At 39.9% G+C, this 24,247-nt stretch overlaps 3 protein-coding genes across 4 annotated transcripts; 2 read left to right on the top strand and 1 right to left on the bottom strand.

Annotated features, from left to right (window-relative positions):
- Positions 1-47: 47 nt before the first annotated feature.
- coq6 (coenzyme Q6 monooxygenase) lies at positions 48-10,362 on the bottom strand. Its single transcript, XM_061744339.1, has 12 exons — positions 9,986-10,362; positions 9,396-9,530; positions 8,256-8,314; positions 6,303-6,429; positions 4,999-5,129; positions 4,806-4,913; positions 2,534-2,596; positions 2,336-2,443; positions 1,526-1,728; positions 1,260-1,375; positions 729-895; positions 48-180 (listed from the first exon to the last, which is right to left on the bottom strand). The coding sequence occupies exons 1-12, from the start codon at positions 10,185-10,187 to the stop codon at positions 151-153; spliced, it is 1,449 nt and encodes a 482-aa protein (XP_061600323.1). The 5' UTR covers positions 10,188-10,362; the 3' UTR covers positions 48-150.
- A 1,767-nt stretch (positions 10,363-12,129) lies between these two features.
- Positions 12,130-17,836, top strand: fam161b (FAM161 centrosomal protein B). The gene is made up of 8 exons (XM_061743292.1): positions 12,130-12,347; positions 12,423-12,904; positions 13,731-14,002; positions 16,505-16,623; positions 16,746-16,913; positions 17,006-17,105; positions 17,192-17,346; positions 17,591-17,836. Exons 1-8 carry the CDS (start codon positions 12,130-12,132, stop codon positions 17,670-17,672), a joined length of 1,596 nt encoding a protein of 531 aa, XP_061599276.1. The 3' UTR covers positions 17,673-17,836.
- Positions 17,837-19,004: 1,168 nt separating this feature from the next.
- ngb (neuroglobin) lies at positions 19,005-23,681 on the top strand. 2 transcript variants are annotated; one of them, XM_061743554.1, is made up of 5 exons: positions 19,005-19,626; positions 19,824-19,979; positions 20,386-20,494; positions 20,594-20,713; positions 21,494-23,681. In XM_061743554.1, exons 2-5 carry the CDS (start codon positions 19,882-19,884, stop codon positions 21,644-21,646), a joined length of 480 nt encoding a protein of 159 aa, XP_061599538.1. In that variant the 5' UTR covers positions 19,005-19,626; positions 19,824-19,881; the 3' UTR covers positions 21,647-23,681. The 2 variants fall into 2 exon arrangements, with proteins under 2 accessions (XP_061599538.1, XP_061599537.1); XM_061743553.1 differs by having other exon boundaries at positions 19,746-19,979.
- The last annotated feature ends 566 nt before the right edge of the window (positions 23,682-24,247 follow it).

The following is a 24,247-nucleotide window of genomic DNA, read 5'->3' as shown; positions in this document are numbered from 1 at the left end:
ACACACACAAATATACACAGACGCAAATAAATAATTTAAGAGTAAAATAAATCAGAATTATTTTTTATTTACTTTACACTGACAATTTTTACAGCTTTTAAAGCTCGAAGTCCCAGGAGGTCCACCAACGACCATTTCCCCACAGATGCATCATTTGCTTGCAAATGCCATGATCTGCTCCTGCAGAGTAAAAACAAACATTAAAGACGTTACAAATTCAAAAATGGCAATCTTTGAATCATACTGTTATAAGCATGTGGAACTGCAAAGGCATATAAATCCTGTAAACTTATGAACTCAAAAGCGTTTAATATGGAAAAAGTGTCACTTTTAACTTGATGTGACCAGTGAAGCGCTTTTGCAGGCGGTTACAGTTGAGTTGGTTATATCACTTAGTAGGGAATAAAGCCATTTCACATGAGTGGTGGGTAATAAAAGGAGTGTGAAAACACAAGCCAACGCCACCGTCCGCTGCCCCGGGGCCAGCCATGCACCCCACCCACACACTTTTGGTAACACTAAATTTGGGGCTAAACTTAGATGCCATAGTAGTAGGTTAAGAACCCTTAAAATTATAGACACCACTAAAGTAAAGCTCTGTGTAATCAGAAAAGAGGTTGGAGGGTGGAGTCAAGGCGTAGGTGGGGCTTAGGTTTGACAGGTGGTTGATGCCGTCTGAGCGATGTCCAGGTTTCGCTGACATAGGACTGAAAGAGAGGGAAGCTTACTTTTAGTGCCGGCAACATGTTGGTGGCCTGCAGACCCAAGGTGCGTAGGAGAACCACAGGAGCAGCGTTGGTGGAATAAAGCCGCTTCATGAGGTCGATGGCAGCCATCATGGGCAGATTGTGTCGCTGACGTTCTGTCTCGTATTCTAACAAGTGCTGTATCGCTCCTGCGCAAGCAAAAAGAAAACGGGAGATTAAAAACTGAGGATATAGTCTCTGCCTGTATGCGTCTGACATATGTTTCCTTCGTTAAGTCAATTCACTACTGCTGTATTTACTTCATAACATTTAATAAGAGTCATAAATAAACTTGACATGTCTTGACAGGATTTTCATTTTTGGGGAAAAAAGCAAGAAAACTGAATGTTCCTTGGCAGAATGGACAGAAAACATCAAATAAATGTTGCCGGAAAACCTTATGCTTTTTATAGTTCGGATCAACACAGTATGTTTGAGCCGGGGCAATGGAAAAGAGCTTAGAGAAAACCACTGAGCCATGGCTGTTTGTGTCTGTTTAGAGTTCTCACTGACCCAGGTCCTTCCCGTTAAAGGCTGCCTGGCTCAGGAGATGCGTGAGGCTCGCCACATCCCCAAATCCAAGGTTGGCTCCCTGACCAGCCAGTGGATGGACACGATGGGCCGCATCCCTACAAAGACAAACCAAAAGTCCAGTAAGCAAATATGTCCACCGCATGTTATGTGTATCTTTTACATGTAATTCAAAATCCAAAGCATTACTTTTATTGCATTTGAGCAACTGCATGTGAGGCCTGTTGCTCTCAGTGATATAATCTCACCCAATCAGTGCCACTCTGTGTCTGATGTACTCTGACGCGTGGCCCATGCCCAGTGGGAACATGACCCGGCTCTTCTGGCCGATCCCCGCCACACTTGGTGGAAGCTGTCGAGGTGAACCTGCAGACGGCATGATGGCTGACAGGGCACCCCGGAATAGAGAGCCGGCTGTGTCGATTAGCTCCGACTGGTTCTCATTACTCCACTGTAAATGAGCACAGAGGCGGGCGAGAAGACAGACACATTTACAGAGAGAGAAATGGCCGGAGACGTTACCCTTTTGAGTGGGCATAGAACTCAGCAGACAGAGGAGCAAAGCGAAACTTCAGACCAGTGCGAGTGCTCCCTCCCCCCTAAACGAACTGGTTTGGCAGGGCCGTGAAAGCTGGGCTGATTAAAAGAAGATGCCGGCCAGGCTATGCAGTTGAATTAGCTCTGTTTGAAAAACATTCCATGCAGTAATGGTCGACACTGGGAGACCACAGGTTTAATTAGCAAACCAGCCCTAAAACCAAACGTGACTCAACCGTGGTGACCCCATCCATCAGCGTGCCCAGTAAAAATAGCCAGCTTGGGAAAAACGGAGTTTCTCCAAACATGAAAAATAGATAGGTATCTTGTTCCTGCAGGGAAATATTATTATTGTATATAGCTTGAGAAGACAATGACTGAATTGTTTGGGTGAGTCACATGCATGGAGAACCCCTGAACACAAACACAGGACTCTTGCAACAGCTTACCGACAAGTCTTCGATCTGACTGGAAATTCAAAACCACTACTTTTATGGTTTTTTGGTCACCGCAGGACTTACAAAGGCAGAGTTGATGGCATCAACAAAGCTCTCCTCGTCCAGTTCCAGCAGCTCCTCCGCGAGGCGATGACCTGTTGACCACACCAGGGAACTCTCTGTGTCTGACAGCTGGGGTGCACAGAAAGTCTTGTTAAATACTTCCAACTGGTGGTTACCTTGCAAGAATATACTGCTGTTCAAATAATATCAATATATTACCGGTAACATTGCAATGGGTCCAGTTGGAAGGAACCTTTGCCATGCGACATTGTTCTCTGTGGGCTGAAAAACATAAATAACAGCATATTAAATTCCATTGCATGGCTGTATTTCACAATACAATGAAAAAAATGTCTACACATCTACATACATGTGATGCTAAAACAGAACCGACTTGGTAACCTATGGTAAAGCTTCCACTGACACTGAAACTTGAGTTGTTAACACGTGTTATGGTAAGGTACAGTGGGGCAAAAGTATTTAGTCAGCCACCAATTTTGCAAGTTCTCCCACTTAAAAGATGAGAGAGGCCTGTAATTTTCATCATAGGTAACTTCAACTATGAGAGACAGCATGGGGGAAAGAATCCACGAAATCACATTGTAGGATTTTTACTGAATGAATTGGTAAATTCCTCAGTAAAATAAGTATTTGGTCACCTACAAACAAGCAAGATTTCTGGCTTTCACAGACTTGTAACTTCTTCTCTAAGAGGCTCCTCTGTCCTCCACTCCTTACCTGTATTAATTGCACCTGTTTTAACTGGTTATCAGTATAAAAGACACCTGTCCACAACCTCAAACAGTCACACTCCAAACTCTGCAATGGCCAAGACCAAAGAGCTGTCAAAGGACGTGGGAAACCAAATGGTAGACCTGCACCAGGCTGGGAAGAATCTGCAATAAGTAAGCAGCTTGGTGTGAAGAAATCAACTGTGGGAGCAATTATTAGAAAATGGAAGAAACACAAGACCACTGATAATCTCCCTCGATCTGGGGCTCTAGCAAGATCTCACCCCGTGGGGTAAAAGTGATCACAAGAACGGTGAGTAAAAATCCCAGAACCACACGGGGAGCTAGTGAATGACCTGCAGAGCCGGGACCAAAGTAACCATCAGTAACACACTACGCCGCCAGGGACTCAAATCCTGCAGTGCCAGACGTGTCCAGGCCCGTCTGAAGTTTGCTAAAGAGCATTTGGATGAAGCCGAAGAGTTTAAGGAGAATGTTATATGGTCAGATGAAACCAAAATAGAACTTTTTGGTAGAAACACAACATGTCGTGTTTGGAGGAGGAAAAAAAACCGAGTTGAATCCATTGAACACCAAACCTACTGTGAAGCATGGGGGTGGAAACATCATGCTTTTGGGATGTTTTTCTGCAAAGGGACCAGGACGACTGATTCGTGTAAGGGAAAGAATGAATGGGGCCATGTATCGTGAGATTTTGAGTGAAAACCTCCTTCCATCAGCAAGGGCGTTGAAGATGAAACGTGGCTGGGTCTTTCAGCATGACAATGATCCCAAACACACCGCCCGGGCAACGAAGGAGTGGCTTCGTAAGAAACATTTCAAGGTCCTGGAGTGGCCTAGCCAGTCTCCAGATCTCAACCCCATAGAAAATCTTTGGAGGGAGTTGAAAGTCCGTGTTGCCCAGCAACAGCCCCAAAACATCACTGCTCCAGAGCAGATCTGCATGGAGGAATGGACCAAAATACCAGCAATAATGTGTGAAAACCTTGTGAAGACTTACAGAAACCGTTTGACCTCCGTCATTGCCAACAAAGGGTATATAACAAAGTACCGAGATGAACTTTTGTTATTGACCAAATACTTATTTTCCACTATAATTTGCAAATACATTCTTTAAAAATCAGACAATCGCTGCGTCCGAAATCGCATACTTCCACCCTAATGAGTATGCAAAATGAGTGTGCGAGATTTTTCTAGTGCGTCCGAAACATTAGAACGTACTCAATAGTATGCTCTATCCATACTCATTCCGGATACATTTTTTTGTGTGGATTGATGGACACTAGCTGAGCAGAAACTTCCCACAATGCAATGCAGCGGTGTTTGGTTGCTAAGTGATACGTATATGTCATAAGTATAATATTAAGTATAATAATATTATTATATAATATTATAATAATATTATAGGTTACCATGGTAACAACCCCCCCCTCCCTACAGCAGGAAGTGCCGTGTGCGGCGCTCTTAATAGTACGTCCGAATTAATGCACACTACTGATATTTACTCAAAAGTGTGCCGAATTTAAGTATACTTTTTAGTATATACTTTTTAGAATGGCATTTCGGACGCACCGTATGTGATTTTCTGTTTTTTTTTTTTTCATTTTGTCTCTCATAATTGAGATGTGATGAAAATCACAGGCCTCTTATCTTTTTAAGTGGGAGAACTTGCACAACTGGTGTCTGACTAAATACTTTTTTGCCCCACTGTATGAGGAATGGTTAGATAGGAGACCCACCTCTGATAGGTGCAGCACTGCAACCACAGCAGATTGATCATAATTCCACTTGACAGTGGGTATCCCCAATTCCTTTCTCACCATTGAGTTTGGTCCATCAGCACCGATCTATATAGACAGATAAGGAGAACAAATGTAACAGGCAGAAGGGACAGGAGACAAACTACAGATTGTGTGATTGAATTAAACTGACCAGCAGCTTTGTCTGGAGAGTCTCCCCGTTAGCCAATGTGACCTTCACCCATGGGATAACTTCTGCTGCATGGTGAGGCCTGGGCCATGCGTATTTCACCACCTTAGATCTGTACTTAACTTGCACGTTATCTGGAAAGTAAAAAGCATAAAGCAGGTAATGACTGCATGAAAAAAACCAAAAGAAAAAAATAAGAATCCATATATGGGATTTTCTTACACAAATGAATCAAGTTAGTCATGTAAATGCTCCATCTCACTAAATCAGTATTTTTTCCTTAAAAAAAGAGCAAAAGGAAAGGATGGCTTGGCTGCAGCCAAAGTTGTGGAAGATCTATAAACCACCTCATAAAAACACCACTGGCTTTCCTCACTGGTATATGTGGTAGTTGCCAAACTTCACATTTGACAATCTTTTTAATGGTCTCGGCCTGCCACATTACACAGGCTAATGATATTTATCTAAAAAGACACAAGTCAGCCCTTTGCACATGCTACCAGCACCTTAGATTTTTCACTAAAGCTGGCCCTGTTGCTAAAGCAAGAGCTGGACATCTTACGCACATGCGGCGTCCTTCCCTGTGCTACGCGGCAAGTGCTGACTTGGAACGGGACCCGTGCGGAGAGTGGTTACCGATTCCTGTAACACGGTTGTCAAAAATGGGTTTTCCATGATTGGATCACAGGGTTACTTTGGTTACCGCTGGCAGGGAGCATACTTCTCATGTAATTTGTATTGTGAATAAGAAAACAATAGCTAAAAGGAGAACATGGAGAAAAGGGGACACATGGTAGGCACATGAAGCAAAAACGTGCTGCAACCACATGCCTGTTGTTTGGGACAAAATGTTAAAAAGTGTTTATAAATATGCCAGTTTAACTGACAAGCACATAGCAGAGCTAAGTTTTAATTGTGAAGCTCACAAAAGTTGGTCTGATGTGAACAGCCCTGCAGTACTACACACTGTCAGCGATTTTGTGCCTCAAGAGGTGGCAAAAACGTGGGAGCACATGGCAGCTTTAAATAGGTCACTGGACCATTTCACGTGTCCACAGAGGGTGCCGAAGTGCTACACTTCCCCAAAATGTGAGGGTTTGACTGAAACTGCAGGAAAAAACATGGATGGCTCCAAGAGCTTGGCTTAAAAACAGTCCCTGGAAGGAGCACAAGTAAACAAAACCTGGGAACAGGATGGAATTAAAGTGGTGGCATTAGCTGCCAAACTCAGAGCCCATTAGACATGTGGAAGAGAAATCACTCTACTGCGTGGGATTTCAAGTTTTAATCCTGTATACTGTGCTTACCGGTCAGAGTGTCCAGCTGCTTGGTGATTGCAGCCACAACGATGTCATTCTCCACAATGTATGCCATCTCGTCCTGCAGGTTCTCCTTATCGAACGTGATCAGGGCATCAGAGCAAGCATCCCAAACCTAAATGAGAGACTCATTATCCCGGCGGTCTACGAGTCTATGCTTAAATGCATCCCCTTTCCCTATATATAGCTGGGCAGAGAAGTGGTACTTGAACACATCAAAGCTATTCGCCAAAGTTAGAGGCTGGCACAGCATGTATACATCAAATCTTGAGAGATCAAGGTCACCAGCACTGTTATGGATGGATGGCTTCGGCTTAGCAGAATTCTGCGAATTTGAAGCCTCAAACTATATTTTCTGAAGTATATTCTATTTATTTATTTATTTTCTTGTCAAACATTTCTTGGGGAACACAAATAAAAAAGGGACAGTTTGTGAACATTACAGAATGAGCCAATATTTATTTGCAACTAAAAGTGTCAGAAAGAGATGTGATTTTAGGCTTCTGTAATCCCAACCCTGTTTGAGTTAAACATGAGGAGGTGAAAAGTGTTTGTATAAAGGTTAATCCTCTCCTGGCCCGCGACTACAGTGACAGAACCCGTCATTCTGCAGTAATATGCTGCCGCACCACTTTTTCCTCCAACTTGCCATAAAGTAGAAGGATATACCCCGCAGAAAACCACTAATGGCAGCTGGTGTGCAACTTGTGATAAGTGGTTGGGAAGAAAGATTTACTGAGACCAGCCCAAAAATTGTTTTGCTTTTGTTAACTGCGGGTGAAATGATGCAGCTTTGAGGTAAAATGAGTTACGGCTTTTTGTGCAAGATTTATAAGATATCATTTCTTGCAATTTCATAGGGAAGAATGTGGGAAAATAATGCCTTGATGGTGCAAACTCTGCTTACCTCCCTTTTTGAAATGTTAATGCCTTGCGTACCGTAGTTAGTAAGGAGGAAGACTACTTTATTGCAGGGAAAGCATGCTATTTAGAGCTGACCTACAATACATACTTTCCAGTTCTATGGCTGAGATGTACATGACTGAAAGTCGGTGGGCAAACAAGCCAAAACAGTGGTTAAGGAGTGAAGGTATAATGGGAGAGGTACACTACCATAATCACTGTACGGCACTGCTTGATGACATCCTGGGACCAGAGTGAAACCCTGCGGTTGAATGTTTGGTACGCATCAACCACATCTTACAAGAGGGACCGAGCCTGCGCCCACAGCCGTAAAGCGGGTTCACTTTGCAGCAAACAACCACTCTCCTAATCTTTCATCTTCTCCCCGTTGTTCACATTAGTCTTTATAATTAAAGGATGGGGGAAGGAGTACCAATTTGAAGACATCAAATTGATTTACTGTTCATAGAAAACATGGTTTTAATAAATAAGGATTGTACTGTCAGACAGCCATCAAGTGCTTTGAATATGGCAGGCTATGGGCTGTTTTTTTTATAACTCTTATATTCTTTGGCATTTAGTGTGCTACAGTTACTGCAAGACTACTGAAAAGGCATAAACTGCACACAGGAATGAACAAAATGCATGTTAGATGAAACCACCTTTTGCTATTTTAATATGAACAATTGCATATCATATGCATAATTATATGATGCTTTATTGTGTTGCTTGCTGATTAATCTGGATGACTGAGTAGAAACCGAGGGTCACAAATTTTTCTTTCCGCAAATTGTATGGTGTTATGACTGATGGGTGACAGAAATACATGTAGTATGCCAGTAATGTCTGGAAGACGTGTTAGTCCCATTTCAAGTTGGATAGATTTGGAAGAAAATCTGTTAGTTGTTTCCACATAGCAATTATACGTTTTCTGAACTTGACAAAGCAACAGCAATGGCAGATGCTGTATCCCTGTACTGATTTTACAGAAAACAAAATTAATACAACTTAATAAAGATCATAATAATATCAACATACCTGCATTCTTTTATAGGGTTTGCATCTCATTTTTGTGATGTGCTCCCAAGCTCCAATCCCTGAAAATTCAAATTTAAAAAGTATTAGACTACTTTTTAGCATAAAATGTAGGTGTGTTTTATGAATAATCCTATTATAAGTATATTCATACAATGTTCAGAGTCAGAGGAATGTGTGACAGATATTGAGTCCAAACACATTAAGAAGCCCAACACATAAAAATAACTTAGTAAATGTTTAGAGAAGAATACAAACTTGTTGTAAAGTAAAATAGTAAAAGATGTGATATTAATCTGCGATGAAAAGTCTGGAGATGATTCACTGATCTCTCACTGCTGGTTCTCCTGTCAACGCATAAAGATGTGATAGTGGGCATACATAATTATGTTAAAAATGATTGTTATGTTTTCCCAAATAGAGGCTGCTGGTAATGTTAACAAGCTCTCTATTTTATATTTTGTGTAGATACCACTAGAAGGTCAGTGACGTGTAACACCAAGGAAGGATTATGTTTCACTTATATTCACAATGTTTTACAAATTGGCTACTTCTTACTCTGTATTCATATCAAATATTCTATTCACATCTCAAATTTAAAAAGCAAAAAGTCTGTGATCTCGATGACACTTGAAAAAAAGATTGTTCCTCATAAACATAACTTGGGATGTGTGATCTACCAGCCATTCAAAACCATAGTCATAGATATAAATAAATGTGAGCTACAATTTTTCTTGCAATATCAAAAATTATAATAACTGACAAAGGATGTGACTGAAAGACTGTCACGCCTCAAAGGTCATGACAGTATCTAACCATCCCTAAGCTTTAGAGATATTTAAGTGCATCAAAGCTGTATTTATATTTTTAAAAAAAGAAGAAGAAAAAAAAAACTACAGTTATAGTTTCGGTGAGTGAAAAAAAAATCACCAGGCCATCTATCACACAAGGACTGCTGAGGTCAGACCTGATCCCTACTAAGCCTGGTTAACTGAATGTCTCATCCCGTACTTATCATGTGGGGCCATTTAACGTCACGCAGCAAAATGTTATCAGACAGGACACTACTGCTGATCACAACAAACTTGTCATAAAATATATTTTATTAGGCTGCACATGTGCTCAGACTGTGAGTTACTGTACCACTGAGGAGGGTGGCAGAGCCGGGGCTGATGGAGCTGACCCTGGTGCTGTAGGAGTCAGGCACCTTCTGCATGGCTTTTTTGTTCCCTGCCTCAAGAAGCAGAACCTTCTTGCCTGCCAAGTTGGGGTCCATGCCTGTGTGGGAAAAATATATAGTCATTCCAGTTTTACAGTACAGGTGTACTAATATAATTGTTTTTTATCAATTCAATTTAATTGGTGTAGTTTAGTAGCATTTAGTATCTTTTAGAGCAGTAATTTGGCTCCAAAGACTGAATGTGGTGATAGATTTATAGTTACAAAAGTGGGGGTGAATTGGTATTTTTTTTAATCGTAATTTTTATCGTTATCAGGATAAATGCCAGAAATTATCGTGATACATTTTTTAGTCCATACCGCCCATCCCTAGTGGAAAGACAGGGGCATCTCTGACTGCAATAGACGTGCAGTTATTTTTGGCACATATATTTTCCTTCATGGGTGACTTTTCCTTCAGTTTTTTTCAGGGAAAAACAGTGCATTGCTTTCAAACGCTACTTTTAAATGCGTTTTGGCCAAGTTAGTGCAACATACAGGTAAGACAAACTCACCTATGGTACATGCCATCGCAGATCCAACCATCCCTCCCCCGGATATAATGATATCATAAACCTCATTCTTGCTAGAATCATCTCCATGCTCTGAACACACTAACCCTCTCCTGATGGTATTTATAGCAGATACGTGCTTTTCTGTTATAAAACACCGCCCGAGTCCGTTTAAGGCCAGCGGCGCCTTGGAGAGCTTGTGCATTATTCTGTCTTCAGTCTTCACATGAGACAAGCACCGCGTTAACCAGAGGAATACATCCCAGCTTTTGGAGCCTGAACACTAACGCACACGTAACACATACAGTTTCTCCTTGAATGTGTGTCCTATTAAGAGCAGCTGTGTCCCTTCTGTAATCCTGCCATGTTGTGTTGACAAGCGCTGCGGAGCAAGTACTTCCGGGATCACAGCCAATCACGAGGGAACTCCCCGGTGAGCTGCGCTGCCGCTTCTGTCCACAGGCGGCGCTAATTCCCCGAAACCCGGCCACCATGCCTTCTCCCTGAGAAATAAATAAACCTCATTACCTTCACCCTTCCTGGCGTGAGGGATTTTTTTTAGCTCCTTTTTCTGTGACTGAAACGATTTTTTAACTATTTGACTCGAACCTGAATTGAATTAGATGCATATTTTTGAATGCCATGAACACATGGAAGACAAGTTATTATTATCCAGCTTTATTATTATTATAATCCACTTAAAAATAAAAAATAACAAAATTAACTGAATAAAATAAGTATCTTCCTTAAACAGAAACCTTTCCTGCTTAACTTAAAATTGTATAAATTCATATAAAACAATAGAAAGAAACAGGAACATACATTCTGTAATAGTGCACATTTTTAGTGCAATAACAAAAGTGCAAACAGAAAGTCTGTAGAAAACTTATTTTCTTTTTCGTAAACATATTTGTGCCTCAAAGGCCATGACTGTAGGCTACAGTTGTAGTAAAACAGAAAAATTAAAATTATTTATGAACTCAACAGCCCAATGCCATTTTCCATTGGCATTTTATGACTATTTTTTAACTCTCACGGTAATACGGGACAAAGTGCGTCCCTTTTCAGCTCAATACGGTAGGCGTACTCTAGTTTATAAATACGGGACATTTCCGTTTTTCAAGGGACAGTTGGCAACCCTACTAGAGTCTTCTGTGCAGTCTATGGGTATACTGTACGTAAGAGACATATTTGTCGCGTAAATAATGTTATAACATTATCTGACACCATTCATTCAACAAAGAGGCTGCAGGAACAGGGACGCTTCGTTGTCGGCAAACACTTCCTAAAAAGTCGTCTGTTTCCAGGTCGGCATCTCATTTTTCCCCCCTCTTTCAGGTGTAATTATGTTGGCTCTTAATGGTTGCAGAAATATTAAAGGAAGTTTGCGTTTCTCTATAAAAAAAGTAGACCAATTTAACTTCACTAATCGACTACATATTACGTTGAGAGCGCTGTTGCGCGGTTACCATAGCAACAGGTCTACATACCACACACACACACACACACACACACACACACACACACACACACACACACACACACACACACACACACACACACACACACACACACACACACACACACACACACACACACACACGGAACGAGCTTGTAACAGTTGCTCACACAGCTGCCATCATATTTTATCAATCACTTCCTTTTTTTCATCCTCTAAATTGGTCGATTATTCATACAAGTATTGTATAATAAAAAAAAGTAAACTAAAACAAAAAAAACTAAACAGTACCCTGCCTAGTACCCTGCCTGTTCATAGATCACAGCTCTTAACATGTTATTATTCAGAATATCAGAACATTATTATCAGTTAAATTGAAATCAAAATAATCAAATGATGGTAAATTAATGATTAATAACCAGTAGATTAAGGTCACATTTTTCTCATGCTTTTTTGTGTCTTTTAATATTTGTTCCCTCTTTTTTCTGTTGTCAGATATGGAATGTGTATGTGTGTGTGGGGGGGGGGTATTTTTCTTTTTTGTCAGAGTGCACATTATTTTGGGTTAAACAGATGCACATCACTATTATTTTGTATTTTTGATTGACAAATGACGTAACATTTGCTGAAATGGTTATTACTATTTTCTCTATGTATGTATTTATTTATTTTCACAGATTACAGGAAAATGTCACAGCTGGATACTTTGCTGGAGGATAGACTCAAGTTAGAACTACTGCTCCAGCTTCAGTTCAATGCCCTGAGAAAATCCCTCAGGCAGCAGCTGCAAGACACCGAGAAGAGACAGGTGCAGGAGCTGGAGAAACGGATTCATCAAAATGCTCTCCTGTCAAAAGATATAGATAAAAAGTCTAGTGACGAAAAAGAACTGAACTATAACCCAAAGTATGCTTCCTCAAACAAACATTTTATATTGTTTTGCTTGATTAATTTGTTTAACATATCTTTATGTTATTTCAGATTCAAGGGAATTAGAAGATCAAAATCTGTATCTGCTCTGACCTCAGAAAATGAAACCTCATGTAATCCCCAAAAGAGGTTTAGCAGTACTTCTTCAGTCTGGCTACCCTTAAATAACTGGAAGTGTTTTTCCGTCCTGAATCAGCCGTGTGAACGGTCTGCCACGTCTAAAACAACCCAGCTGATCAAAGAGGAGGAAGCTGAGGCTGAGTGTCAAAAAAAGTTCAGTGCAGTCCCTGTCCCCAGACATGTCACCCAGCCCATCTATCAGAAGATGTTGGAGCTGAGCGAGAGGGAGCGGAAACAGGGCCATGAGCAGAGAAAGCAGTTCTTGCTTTCCATTCAGAAACCTTTCAGTTTCCAGGAGAGAGAAAAGAGGAAAACTGAGAAAATGAGAGCAACATTAAACCAAGTCTCACAGGAACCAAAAAACAATGCTTGTGTTAAAAAAACTCATCGGAAAGAATCACCAGTGCTTAAAGGTGGGTTCATTTTTCTGATGAAGTTATGTTAATAGAGTAAATGAATGTTAATTTCCCATGCAGGCCAAATTTTACCCAGGCAAAGCATGCCTGTATTGTAGACCCCTTGTCATAAGTGTATTAAGTTCAAAACTAGAGGAGTATCAGTAAAGATGCCTGAAAAAGTTAAACCAATGCAGTTTTTTTAGGTGAAAAAGTGACAAAATATTAGCCATACAATGTGTATATCCAAATATCCCTTTACATTTAGGCACCTGTGCACTCATATGTTGCATTAGGTCTTAATGGGGTCAGAAAAAATATTAAAAATAGATATAATTCAAGAAAAAGCAATATTTCATTATTATTTCCGACTTAATTTGTTAATGTCTTCCCAGCTCGTTAAAGGCAAGGCAAGTTTTTTTGTATAGCACATTTCATGTAAAATAAATTTCAAAGTGCTTTACATAAAAATATATTTTTTTAAATACCTTAAAAAGTAAAATAGTTTAAAAACAGAATTAAAGACAGACATAAATAAATCTGTGGTTGTCAGTGAGTCAGTTGACCTAAAGAGAACCAAGGTCTCTTGATTCTTCGTTTTCTTTTTCATTATAGTTTTTAAGGCAAAAAGGAGGAACGTTACTGTATTTAACCGTAAAAACTCACCATTTTCTTTGTTCTTTTTGACATTGAGTGGGTTTCTTAACATTGGTTTTCACTTCAATAATCACACCACTGTTTTGTTTCTCAGAGAAGAAACAATCCATTTGTTAATTCTTGACACCTAATGGCAACTGCTAACGCAACAGTGACATATTAATAGCTCATCTACCTGTTTCCACAGACCAACAGGAGAATCCATCTCAAACCAGAAGCCCAAAACATCGGATTGCTGAGCGAACCAGAAAAAAAAAGTTGGGATTTTTGGACAACAAGCCGAGTTTCCAGCCAAAGATCATCCACCAAGTCCCTAACTTCAGCAGGCTGCACAAGGCCTTGCAGACAGATGCAGCAGATAAAACAAAGAGCAAAGATGTGACGAAGTGTCAGCCCTTCATCCTGAGGACATCAGCTCTACCTGCGAGGCAAAGTGTTAAGAGCTTAGAAACCTCACAGGTAAAACATTTTTAACTCCTTTATCAGGGCTTTGCTTAGTTTTTATGACAATTTCTTACATGGTTCATGTATCAAATCCATTTTTTCTTACAGTGACCTTACAGATCTGAAAGAAGCAGTATTTGCGTTTCATATTAAATGTTTTTTAAGCCATCCTTTAAAATAAATTCAAGTTAAAATGCCTGTCTTAAAGAACCAATGTTCGGAGAAGAAAATTTGCAGGACTCCAACACAGCAGATGGTTTCATGTTATAGTTTTGCACCACTTTTTTTCCAAGTCTCTGACACCTTCTCTGCTAGATGGATCGTTTGAGACATATCCACCCACTTTTTTGTTCAAGTCAATTCATATTTTTGTTTTTCTTTGCACTGATGATCAAAAACCACTCTCTTTCCTTGAAGAGGCCAGAACTCTAAACATTATAATTTTTTACTGGAAAAGCTGCTTATAAATAATAATCTATACCAAGCTTATAAGAGCAGATACATATCCCCACAGTCTTAGCCATCTCTTATGTGTGGTGTCATCTTGAGGATAAATGTTTCCTTCATAACATTTGACAAATGAGTTCGACCAGGTCAATTGCTGTTCCTTTTTATGTTTTTGGGAGCAAATTTTGACAAGTGATTTATAGTATGGTTTAGGTTGTTCAGCCCTTTTTGTTATTTTTTTGAGGCCATTCAGGCCAGCTCCTTCAGTTGTGGAGTTAAGGTATGTACAGTGGTCCCTCTTCAAAGAAGGGATATTCCCTTCCCCTAAGCAGCTATATTTCAGACTTTCTTCACATTATAATTTATGAAGGTTAACTAAAGCTCAACTTCTTCAAGTCTTTATCTGCATTCATTCATTCTTCGCTCATTTCATGCCACATTTTTATGATATTAATAGCAGGTGTAATGATATTAATGAGAGTTTTTGCTATTAAGATATAAGGTTTCACAGGAGAGTTTTAAAGTCAAAAATAAAAACAGGAGCATGATCTTAATTCCCAAAAAGTTGAGATGCCATGTAAAATGTAAATAAAAGCAGAATATAATTATTTTCGGAATATAATCCCATATTATATTCACAGATAAACATAATAAACTTATACAATGTTGAGAGTGATGGATTTTATCTTTCCTTTAAAATATTTTGAATTTTATGCCCTCAACACTCAAAAGTTCTACCACCTTTTCCCCTTTAGTGTCTCCTCTTCTTTTAGCGTCAGTATGAATACACCAGACAGATGGTCCCTCTTCTCTTCAGTCCAGAGAACATGGTATCCATGGTTTCTATCTCACATTCACATCTATCTTCTTCTTTACAGGATGGAGCTTTAACCTGCATTTGTGGATGTCATGTCAAACCGTATTCTTAGATGATGACTTCTAAAATATCCCTGACCCCATTTAATGATTTCTATTGCACAATAATATGTAATATTGACCTGAAGATAACAGGCATTCAATATTTATTTTCAGCCATCAATAATTTTCATAAATTGGTATGATGTCTCACTATCAAAAGGAAATATGTTTTTAATGTCATTTTGATAATGAAATATGGGTGTATCGGATTCAAATCATCACATTCTGTTTTTTTATATTTTACAGTGACTCAAATTTTGGGGGGAATTGGGTTTGTAATTGGGTAGGAATAGCAGTAATTTGCACCAAACAGCAGCAAACAAGTGGTGGGATGAAGGTTGTAATCAGTGAAAGTTTCTTCCTGTCTTCCAGTCATGCATATTGAGACTCCACCAAATGTCTACTTCAGGAAATATATCAGAGTTTTCTGTGCACTTTTTCCTAAAACAGACTACTGTTGCATTTAGCTGAAATAAGGAAAGTTGCTGTGCACATAAACTATTAAACAGCTGTTTGTGGACTGATGTAACCAATTTCACAAAATGTTTCTTACAGTTAATTAAAATAGTAGGAAATTAAAAAGCATGCTGGGTGAAAAAATCTGAAAAAATTATATTTTAAAGATTTTGGAGTACCCCCAAAACAGCATGCAGTCATTTATATTTGACATGCAGTTTTTCCTCACTGTGAATGTTGGTGAAAATTAGTCTGGTGCCTATTGCTCATAGAGTAAAAGCTGTTAGTGGTTTTCCCAGAATTTATCTACTTGTTGACAAGAAGTGTCATTTTTATGTATTTAGAACACTTTTACGAGCAAATTAGATTTAAACAGTGATGCCACAGTTCCCTCTAGTTCATTAATTAATTCTGCTATGCATACTGTTTGTTAGAGAAAATTTGGCATACTTACCGGTAGTATATCACTGCTATCTACGTTTCCTCAGTCTGAAATGGACCCAAAACCTACAATCTCCTACATTTGTACTGTATGTATATTATGTTTACTCTACAGGAGCTATGACTGCAACCAGCAGCGTTTCACTTTTTAACTAAACTGTGAATGCGAAAGTGATGCTTCATAATCAATATGTCTGGTTTTGATTTCAGATAATAGAAGTGTGTTTCAAGCCTTTTCTCCCCCCTCATCTACAGGTGCCTACACTAAGTAATCTTAGTAGAAGCAAGTCACTTGGGGCATTAACACTGGTGTCCTCTGACACACTCCCCACATACATCACAGACGCCGTAAGGAAGCGTTGCGTGGCCATCAAGTGAGTTGCACTATTAAGTGTGACTCTTCAAACAAGCACAGCAACTTTATCTTTCACCTGCTTTCTTCATATGAAATGTGTAGTAAATAGATACATGTAATCTGGCATTTTTACCTGAATAGAAAGTCAATGGAGTTGAGTGAAAGTAAGAATCAAGAGAGTGTGGAGTGGCTAAGAAACCACCAGATAAGATCTCAAGCAATGAAGAAGACGTTAGCCCTGCATGCAAAGTTGTTGGACCCTCACAGCAGTTTAAAAGAGGTGTCTAAAGAACATTTGAAGCGACATTGGTAAGTTTCCGATTCAGCCATTGCATCTCACATCAAAATAACCACCAGGCCTGCCACAGTAGCTGAATTTGTTCATATTCTTTTACATGAAGGGAAGCTGATCGACAGAGAACGAGAGACTACAGGAGAGAATTACGGGACATGAAGGCCCGAGTTAGTGAACGCCCTTATTTGTTTGAACAGGTGAAACAGGTAGGAGACATAAAGCTGAAACTTTACTGCACATTGTGAATGACATGCACCTTCCCGTTGTATAACTTTGATTTTTTTACTGGCAGAAAAATGCGAAGGCTTGCGCAGAGCAGACATACAGAAGCAAACTGAAGAAAGCAGGGTTAAAGGAGCAATTTGTTGAAGAAACGGGAGAAGCACACAGATCTGATGATGACACAGAAACAAGTGACCACAGCACTGAAAATGGCATTCAGAATGGGTAAAGTGAGAGTATTCAGCAAGTTCTGTTCATCCCCCCGTGTAATACCACTATATCCGGTAAAATTATGTATAGCACTGGTGCCTGAGAGCCAAGGACTTCATGTGGTTAGGTCATATTACATTACATAATTTTGTGAGCTCGCCCTGAAGTCTTAAGGGGAGAAAAGACAAATACAGCTGCCAAGTAAAAGTTCGACGTAATTACAATATAGCCATTTTCTAACCCAACATGTCTGATTTAGGGAAGAAAACGTAGACGACGGGGAGAAAATTGAAGATGTGGAAGAGAAGAGCGTGAAGTCCAAAGGGGAAGCAATGCTATGATCAAAAAGGTCCAGGCGGCACAGAATTCTTTGTGGTCTCTCCACTAGAAAACAACACTGTCTTCAAAAATGATTCATGTCACAGCAAACACCAAAGATTTGATAGTTTCAGACTTACACCTATAAATTATGTAACTACAAAACATTTTGACTTCACGATTACAGCTGCAAGGAAATAACATTTTATAGAACTTTATTTCTTTATAACTGATCAATATTTAGCTTGAGCCATCAATCACATACTTTCCAGGGAGCATGAAGAATGTAATTGAGATGATGATGAATATGTAGCTACCAGGATAAAACACCAGTTGAGATCATATTTTTTTTTGTTGTCAAAATTAAGAAGCTCACAGTACTTCTTTACTTTTTTTAACTGAATTTTCCCCGAAAGAACCGCAGTTATCTGACACTGATTTTTCCTAGATGGCTCAGTTAAAGTTCCTGCTTATTTCTAGAGCCCCACTGCTGCCAAAAAAAACAGCCCCCGGCGTGCATCTGCATTCACGCAGACCAGCTCAGTGGTCTGGTCCGAGCCTGCAATTCCACATCAAATACTCTTGTATGCTGGCCTCTAGTTTACTCTTGTACTTTGACAGCTGGCTGCCAGGAATTTCAGAGATCATTTTAAACTTACAAACCACTTGGGGATGTCTGAATCTGTATAGAAGACATAATCAAAGGGTCAGCAAAGGGGCCCAGCATCTATACCATGTAGTTACATTTTGTCGGCTCGTGTCTCGAAGCTACTGAAGATATTTGGAGGGATTTCAGAGGATACACACAGTTTGATGCAGAGTGCATATGTTTAAAGAAAAGGACTGCAAACATATTCAGCACGATTGTTTGGATAGTGAAATAATCCAAAGGTTCAACATAGAATCCTTCCTTTGAAATCTCAAACATCACATGATGAAGCTTCAAGGGCTGCATCCTGTCAGGTTGTCATGGGAACCCTCCCCACTCTGCCGTGTAGTCCCTCAGGAGAAAGCTGCGCACATCTGATTCCCTGATGCACGGCTGAATACAGAGCCAATCCCTCCCAACCTGTTAGGTAATACGCGATTGGGAATCTGCATCAGTGAAATGCACGAGGAAGGTGAGGGACCGAGACATTTATTTAAACAAACTGTAGCCTCGGATGTGATTGTGGAGGCTGAGAAAAAGAAAAAACACATCTCATTTAGATTAATGAGAGGCTGCACGTTTGGCCGCTGAATGTTATGATCACACTGTTTGAGGAGTGGCTCTGCATAGTAGATGAACAATATAATTTAGCCAAGGTGGTATGTTTGGGTCTATTATTATTCTAGCCATTAAAAACCTCACACATTTAATTTTGTAAATGGAAGGGTAGGAAATACAAGCAGCTAAGGACACATCGTAGAATAGATAAAGGCCTTAAATAGATTTCACACCAGTAGTTGTACTGTAAAATAGATATGTTGAGATTTCCCGGTATTTCGCTCTTCTTTTTTGTTTTGTTTTCCTTATTTATATACACTTGATTATAATGGAAAGTGTGAAGGGCCAGATTTAGATGCTCTGTGTTTTAGACCTTGATTCACCTGCAGGAGGAGCTGTGGCTCGCTGGAGTCTCTCTGTAGCAGAAGAGAGAGATCCCTCTTTTTCTCCTTCAGTGGCAAGAATAATATCCCCAGCGCTGGAGAGAGAGCCTATCAAGAGGCAAATGGGAAGGGAAGAGAGATAGCTGCCACCGTGATAGATAAGAGTGTGCCAGAACTTGTCTTCTTGACTGCACTGTGGGCCAGGGAAAGAGAGAACAGGTGCACCAGAGTGTCAGGCTGCTGCTTGCACAACAAAAACACACACTCTCTTTCTCACATACACACACACACATACACACACACACACACAAACAGAGACAGACAGACTCCTGAGCCTGGTCGCACCAGAAGAAGTTCAGACCTCAGAAGAAGACTGACCTCACACAGGTACAGTACAGTCATGTTTCCTGCAGTTGTTTCCCCTTCGTTACATTTTAAACATGATCAGTGAATCAGCTCCTTGTGTGATGATCAACTTTTTTTCTTTTTTTTTTTTCTTCCTGCAGGTGGGTTAGCAGAAGTTTTGTCTGTGGATTCACCCAAATATTATGGCTTTGTTCCAACTGAGCCTTGTTGTCCTGTAGAGGAATTGTGCCTTTCCCCTGCAGAAGAACTTGTTCCGTGCTTGCAGCTTGAGGGAGGATGGAGAAGCTGTCGGGGAAAGACAAGGAGCTGATACGAGGCAGCTGGGAGAGCCTGGGCAAGAACAAAGTTCCTCACGGTGTCATCATGTTCTCCAGGTAAAAGAGTATTTATGCAAATGAGACGAGCAAGAATATTTAAGTACGTTATTCTATGCAGATTCCCTCCCCGTTAAATGAGTTTGTTTAATCCATTAAATTGATTGGTTTGGATGGTGCTGTCTGGTGTTACCTAATAGCAGTTGTTTGTAGAATATGTAACAAAGGTGTAGAAAGAGAGTATTGCGAGATCCTTTGCTGCACGTTTTCCCCATGCAGGGACCAGAAGCTTGACTTGTTGCTTGGCGACAGACTGCAATAATCCACAATTTACTGCGAGACAGCTGCTGCTTCATCAGACACTCGCAGAGTTATAGATTGAATTAGTGTCTGCATATGTCATTTAGTGTCTTGAATCCATACGGCGTGTGCACCTGTGGAATACTGTGTTGTTGGTCTGTTATAGATTGTTTGAGCTGGACCCTGCGCTGCTCAATCTTTTCCACTACAGCACAAACTGTGGTTCCACACAAGACTGCCTCTCCAGCCCTGAGTTCCTGGACCATGTCACCAAGGTGAGCTTATTTCACCACACTGACCACTTCATATAGACAGATATTTCAACCTGTGGGTCTGTATTTGTGCGCTTGTGTAGCATCTATCTGTGATTCTAGGTCATGCTTGTGATTGATGCAGCAGTCAGCCACCTGGATGATCTTCACTCTTTGGAGGACTTTCTGCTCAACCTTGGGAGGAAGCATCAGGCGGTGGGAGTCAAGACACAATCTTTTGCTGTAGGACCAACATCTCCTTATGGACCTCTTACAGAGCAGTTTCATACATGATGCTAGGGCTGAACGATTAATCGTTAAAAAATCGCGATCTCGATTCATGCTTGAACGCAATCTCATTTCCAAATGACGACGATTTAAATTTTTTTTTTTTTTTTTGATGGCTGCATAAAAAAAGGACTAGGCCTATGTTCTAGGTTGTTGTAATCCTGTCATGGTCAACTATCATGTTGTCATGTTTGTTAAATTTTGTTAATGATTGTGGATTACATTTGGAGAAACATCTACCTTTCTCATCACCTGACACATATTGCACATAAATATTGTTAAAATTGTTATTGTTAAAATTATTTAAAGACAAGAGAGATGTTTATTGTTTTTATGTTCAATGTCAGCTGTTACAGCAAAAAGCAGGCAGAGGAATAATTTGTTGCCTCAGAACTACAGGATCTGTTACGAGTCCCCTTTCTGAAAGGGTGTTCAACTCAGGGAGGAACAAATATTGTTCAAAATTGTTATTATTATTTAAATTATTCAAAGGTTTGTGTAAAGAAGACAAGAGATGTTTATTGTTATTATATTTTTGTTCAGCTGTTGCAAAGTTAAAGTAATAAGTGCAATAAATTTTATATTGGAAAAAAATCGTGAGAGAATCGTGATCTCAATTCTAAGCAAAAAAATCGTGATTCTCATTTTGTCCAGAATCGTGCAGCCCTACATGATGCATATCTGATTCTTTTGCTTTTTCCACATCTGTGAGCTTGTTTGTTTTCACTTCTTCAGGTGGTGGGGGAGTCCCTACTCTACATGCTGCAGTGCAGTCTGGGCCAGGCCTATACAGCCCCGCTGCGTCAAGCCTGGCTCAACATGTACAGCATTGTGGTAGCTGCAATGAGTCGAGGGTGGGCCAAGAATGGCGAGGACAAGGCCGACTGAGGCGCACAGTGGGAGCCGCTGAGCAGTTGCTGTCAAGCGATCAACATGGTTGCCATGGAATAAGGTTGTATAACTGTGCAGCATTGTTGCTTTGGCTGCTGTACATTTGCTCTGTGAGAAAAGGTTGTATAGCGTAGTGAATGTGTGCTATAGTTACACCTCTAAATCGCACTGATCGCAAAGTTTCTGCTCTTTGCTGTGGATGTTTAGCTGCAAGATAAAGCTGTTGAACAGCTATGGGAATCTGAGTGAGCCGGCTTGGTTTTTTCTGAGATTGGATTTATAATCTGAGCACCTGGATTGCGAGAAAGAATTAAGGAAAAGTATTTAGTACCGTTGTATATAATGGCTTTGATATATCTACTGAAATCCTAACAGTTACTGTAGTAGTCTTTGTGATGTATCTTAAAAGAACTGCACACTTGTGAAATACTAGATATCATATTTAAGCATCACACACTACTCAAACTGTGACTGTTACTGTGGCCAGACAAGGCAGCTCCTTAACTCACTGGAACACGGTGATAATTCAAACCCATGGGACAATGCAATGTGATTTTACACGAGAAAATCAGATCACATCAGTCATAGTCATGACTGTATGTGTTTCTTTTTTATTGCTTTGTGACTTTATCTGAATTTTTAGCTGCTGAAGTTAATCATGTTTATTAAATGTTATTCAATAGCTATTGACAAGAACTGTTATACTCTCTGATAGCTTTCTTCTGTGGTCTATGACTGTTAAGGTGGTGGTTTGCACCTTATTAGATGTGGTGTGCGATGCTCTCCTCGGTGGAGGTTGTGGGTATATCAGTAGGGGTTTAAAGACTGTTAAACTCTCACTAACAGACTGTTATGTGATCTTTACCATTTGACAGTAAAGGGCATATTGAAGGAACTGTTAACATCTTCGTTCCTTGGATAGTGGTTTCCATTTGTTGTTCGTGTGAAGTAGGTTTGCTGTGTTATAGATGTTTATCTTACTATTGCTTATCGACCGCACTGTTGCGGCTAAAAGTGTTGTTATATCAGCAACTTTAAAGGTGAGGATAATCAGAGTGGCCTGTGTTACTCCAACGCAGAGAAGCTTTTCTTTTCAGTGTATTAACACAAAACAAATGCACGGAAACCGTGTGCTGAAACTGTCTAATATGTGTGTTTTAATATTATTATTATTATAACTGCCATATCACTATGTATCATTCACAGTTGTCATTTTTATTCACGGCCAGAGAGCCGAGTAACTTTACGACAGTGTGCCAAGTATTAGACAATAACATCATTCAACTGTAAATCCAAGCTGCTGATATGTGGTTATTATCGCTTTAGTCTGAGTTTATATTTACAAAGCTTATTTTTATATTCTGAATTGTACGTGAAGTAAAATACTTTTTTCCTCTGAATGTCATAGCAAAATATATCCTTCAGATATATAATCTTTTAATTTAAAAACCCCGTATAAGTAAACAAATGGAAAAATGTGCTATTTGGATTAGGTTTCATATCTTCAGAAAAAAATAACTATTATAACTAAACGCACAAATCTTACAGAAAATAAAAGCTGTGTGTGTGTGCACGTTTTTTTTATTTATTTTTTTTAAATGAATAGTTTTATTCTGACATGGTCTGTTCAGTCTGTACTTTCCAGCCCACAGGTGTAATGTTTGTTAACTTGCTGTGTGGGTCGTATATTTATATTGACTCTTTTTTTTAGTATCTGTACACAACCCATTGCAGGTTGTTTACTCCATGTGTCTGTTTTAATTAACTGACAGTAAGCATTTATTGCCAACACGACTGATAACTGGTTGGTTAATATTTTAGCATCCAGATGTGTACATATTGGGTGTTACTGTCTACCTCATCATTATCAGCTGCTACTGAAGAGTGATGACTTCACCTAGTTATCCTTCAACCAAAAAACGCACATTATTGTTAGTCAGTACAAGTACGCACTCTTTGTTAACGGGATTCCACCCTACACTTTAAAGAAGAACATGTTATGTGTTTACTTGATACTGAATAAAGTGATCTGTGGGTATTTTACTGCACAATGAGGTTGGTGTCTTTTCCTTTTTGGTCTTGGAGTATTTGTCACAAACAACATATTGGTCGACTCCTGAAATCAATCACACACTGCCTGATTTCCTTCCCACTGACAGCCCCTCCTCGAGCGTTACATAAGATCCAAGCGTCGAATGGCAGCCGAGGGCGACTTCAGGCACATCATCCCACTTACTCATGCAGCTGCACAATGTCACATCAGGAAGGTTTTCTGAATTTCACCGGATTCTTATTTTCCCCCCGAGAAAAAAAGGAAAAGCGTTACAGACTTCTTGCAATTGTGCGAGTCCAGTGATGGTGAACAGAATTGGAGATGGGATGATGAGTTATCTTAATATGCATTCATTTCTGTCACACACAATTTGGGTGTATCTCTATAAAAGTCACATCCATGAGTTGGCTGTCGGTTCTGCTGTTGAAGTGGCAGTTGACATGGCCTTAATCTGTCTCTCTGCTCTGCACAGTATCCTCCCTCTCCGTCCCAGGGAGAGGATGCTGGGTTTATGTGAGCTTCATGCGCCGCGTCTCGCTTCAGAC

Source organism: Cololabis saira, chromosome 16 (assembly GCF_033807715.1).
Source record: "Cololabis saira isolate AMF1-May2022 chromosome 16, fColSai1.1, whole genome shotgun sequence".
Taxonomy (NCBI): Eukaryota; Metazoa; Chordata; class Actinopteri; order Beloniformes; family Belonidae; genus Cololabis; species Cololabis saira.
The sequence above is the reverse complement of the archived record's forward strand: the minus strand, read 5'-3'. Positions and strand labels throughout refer to the sequence as shown.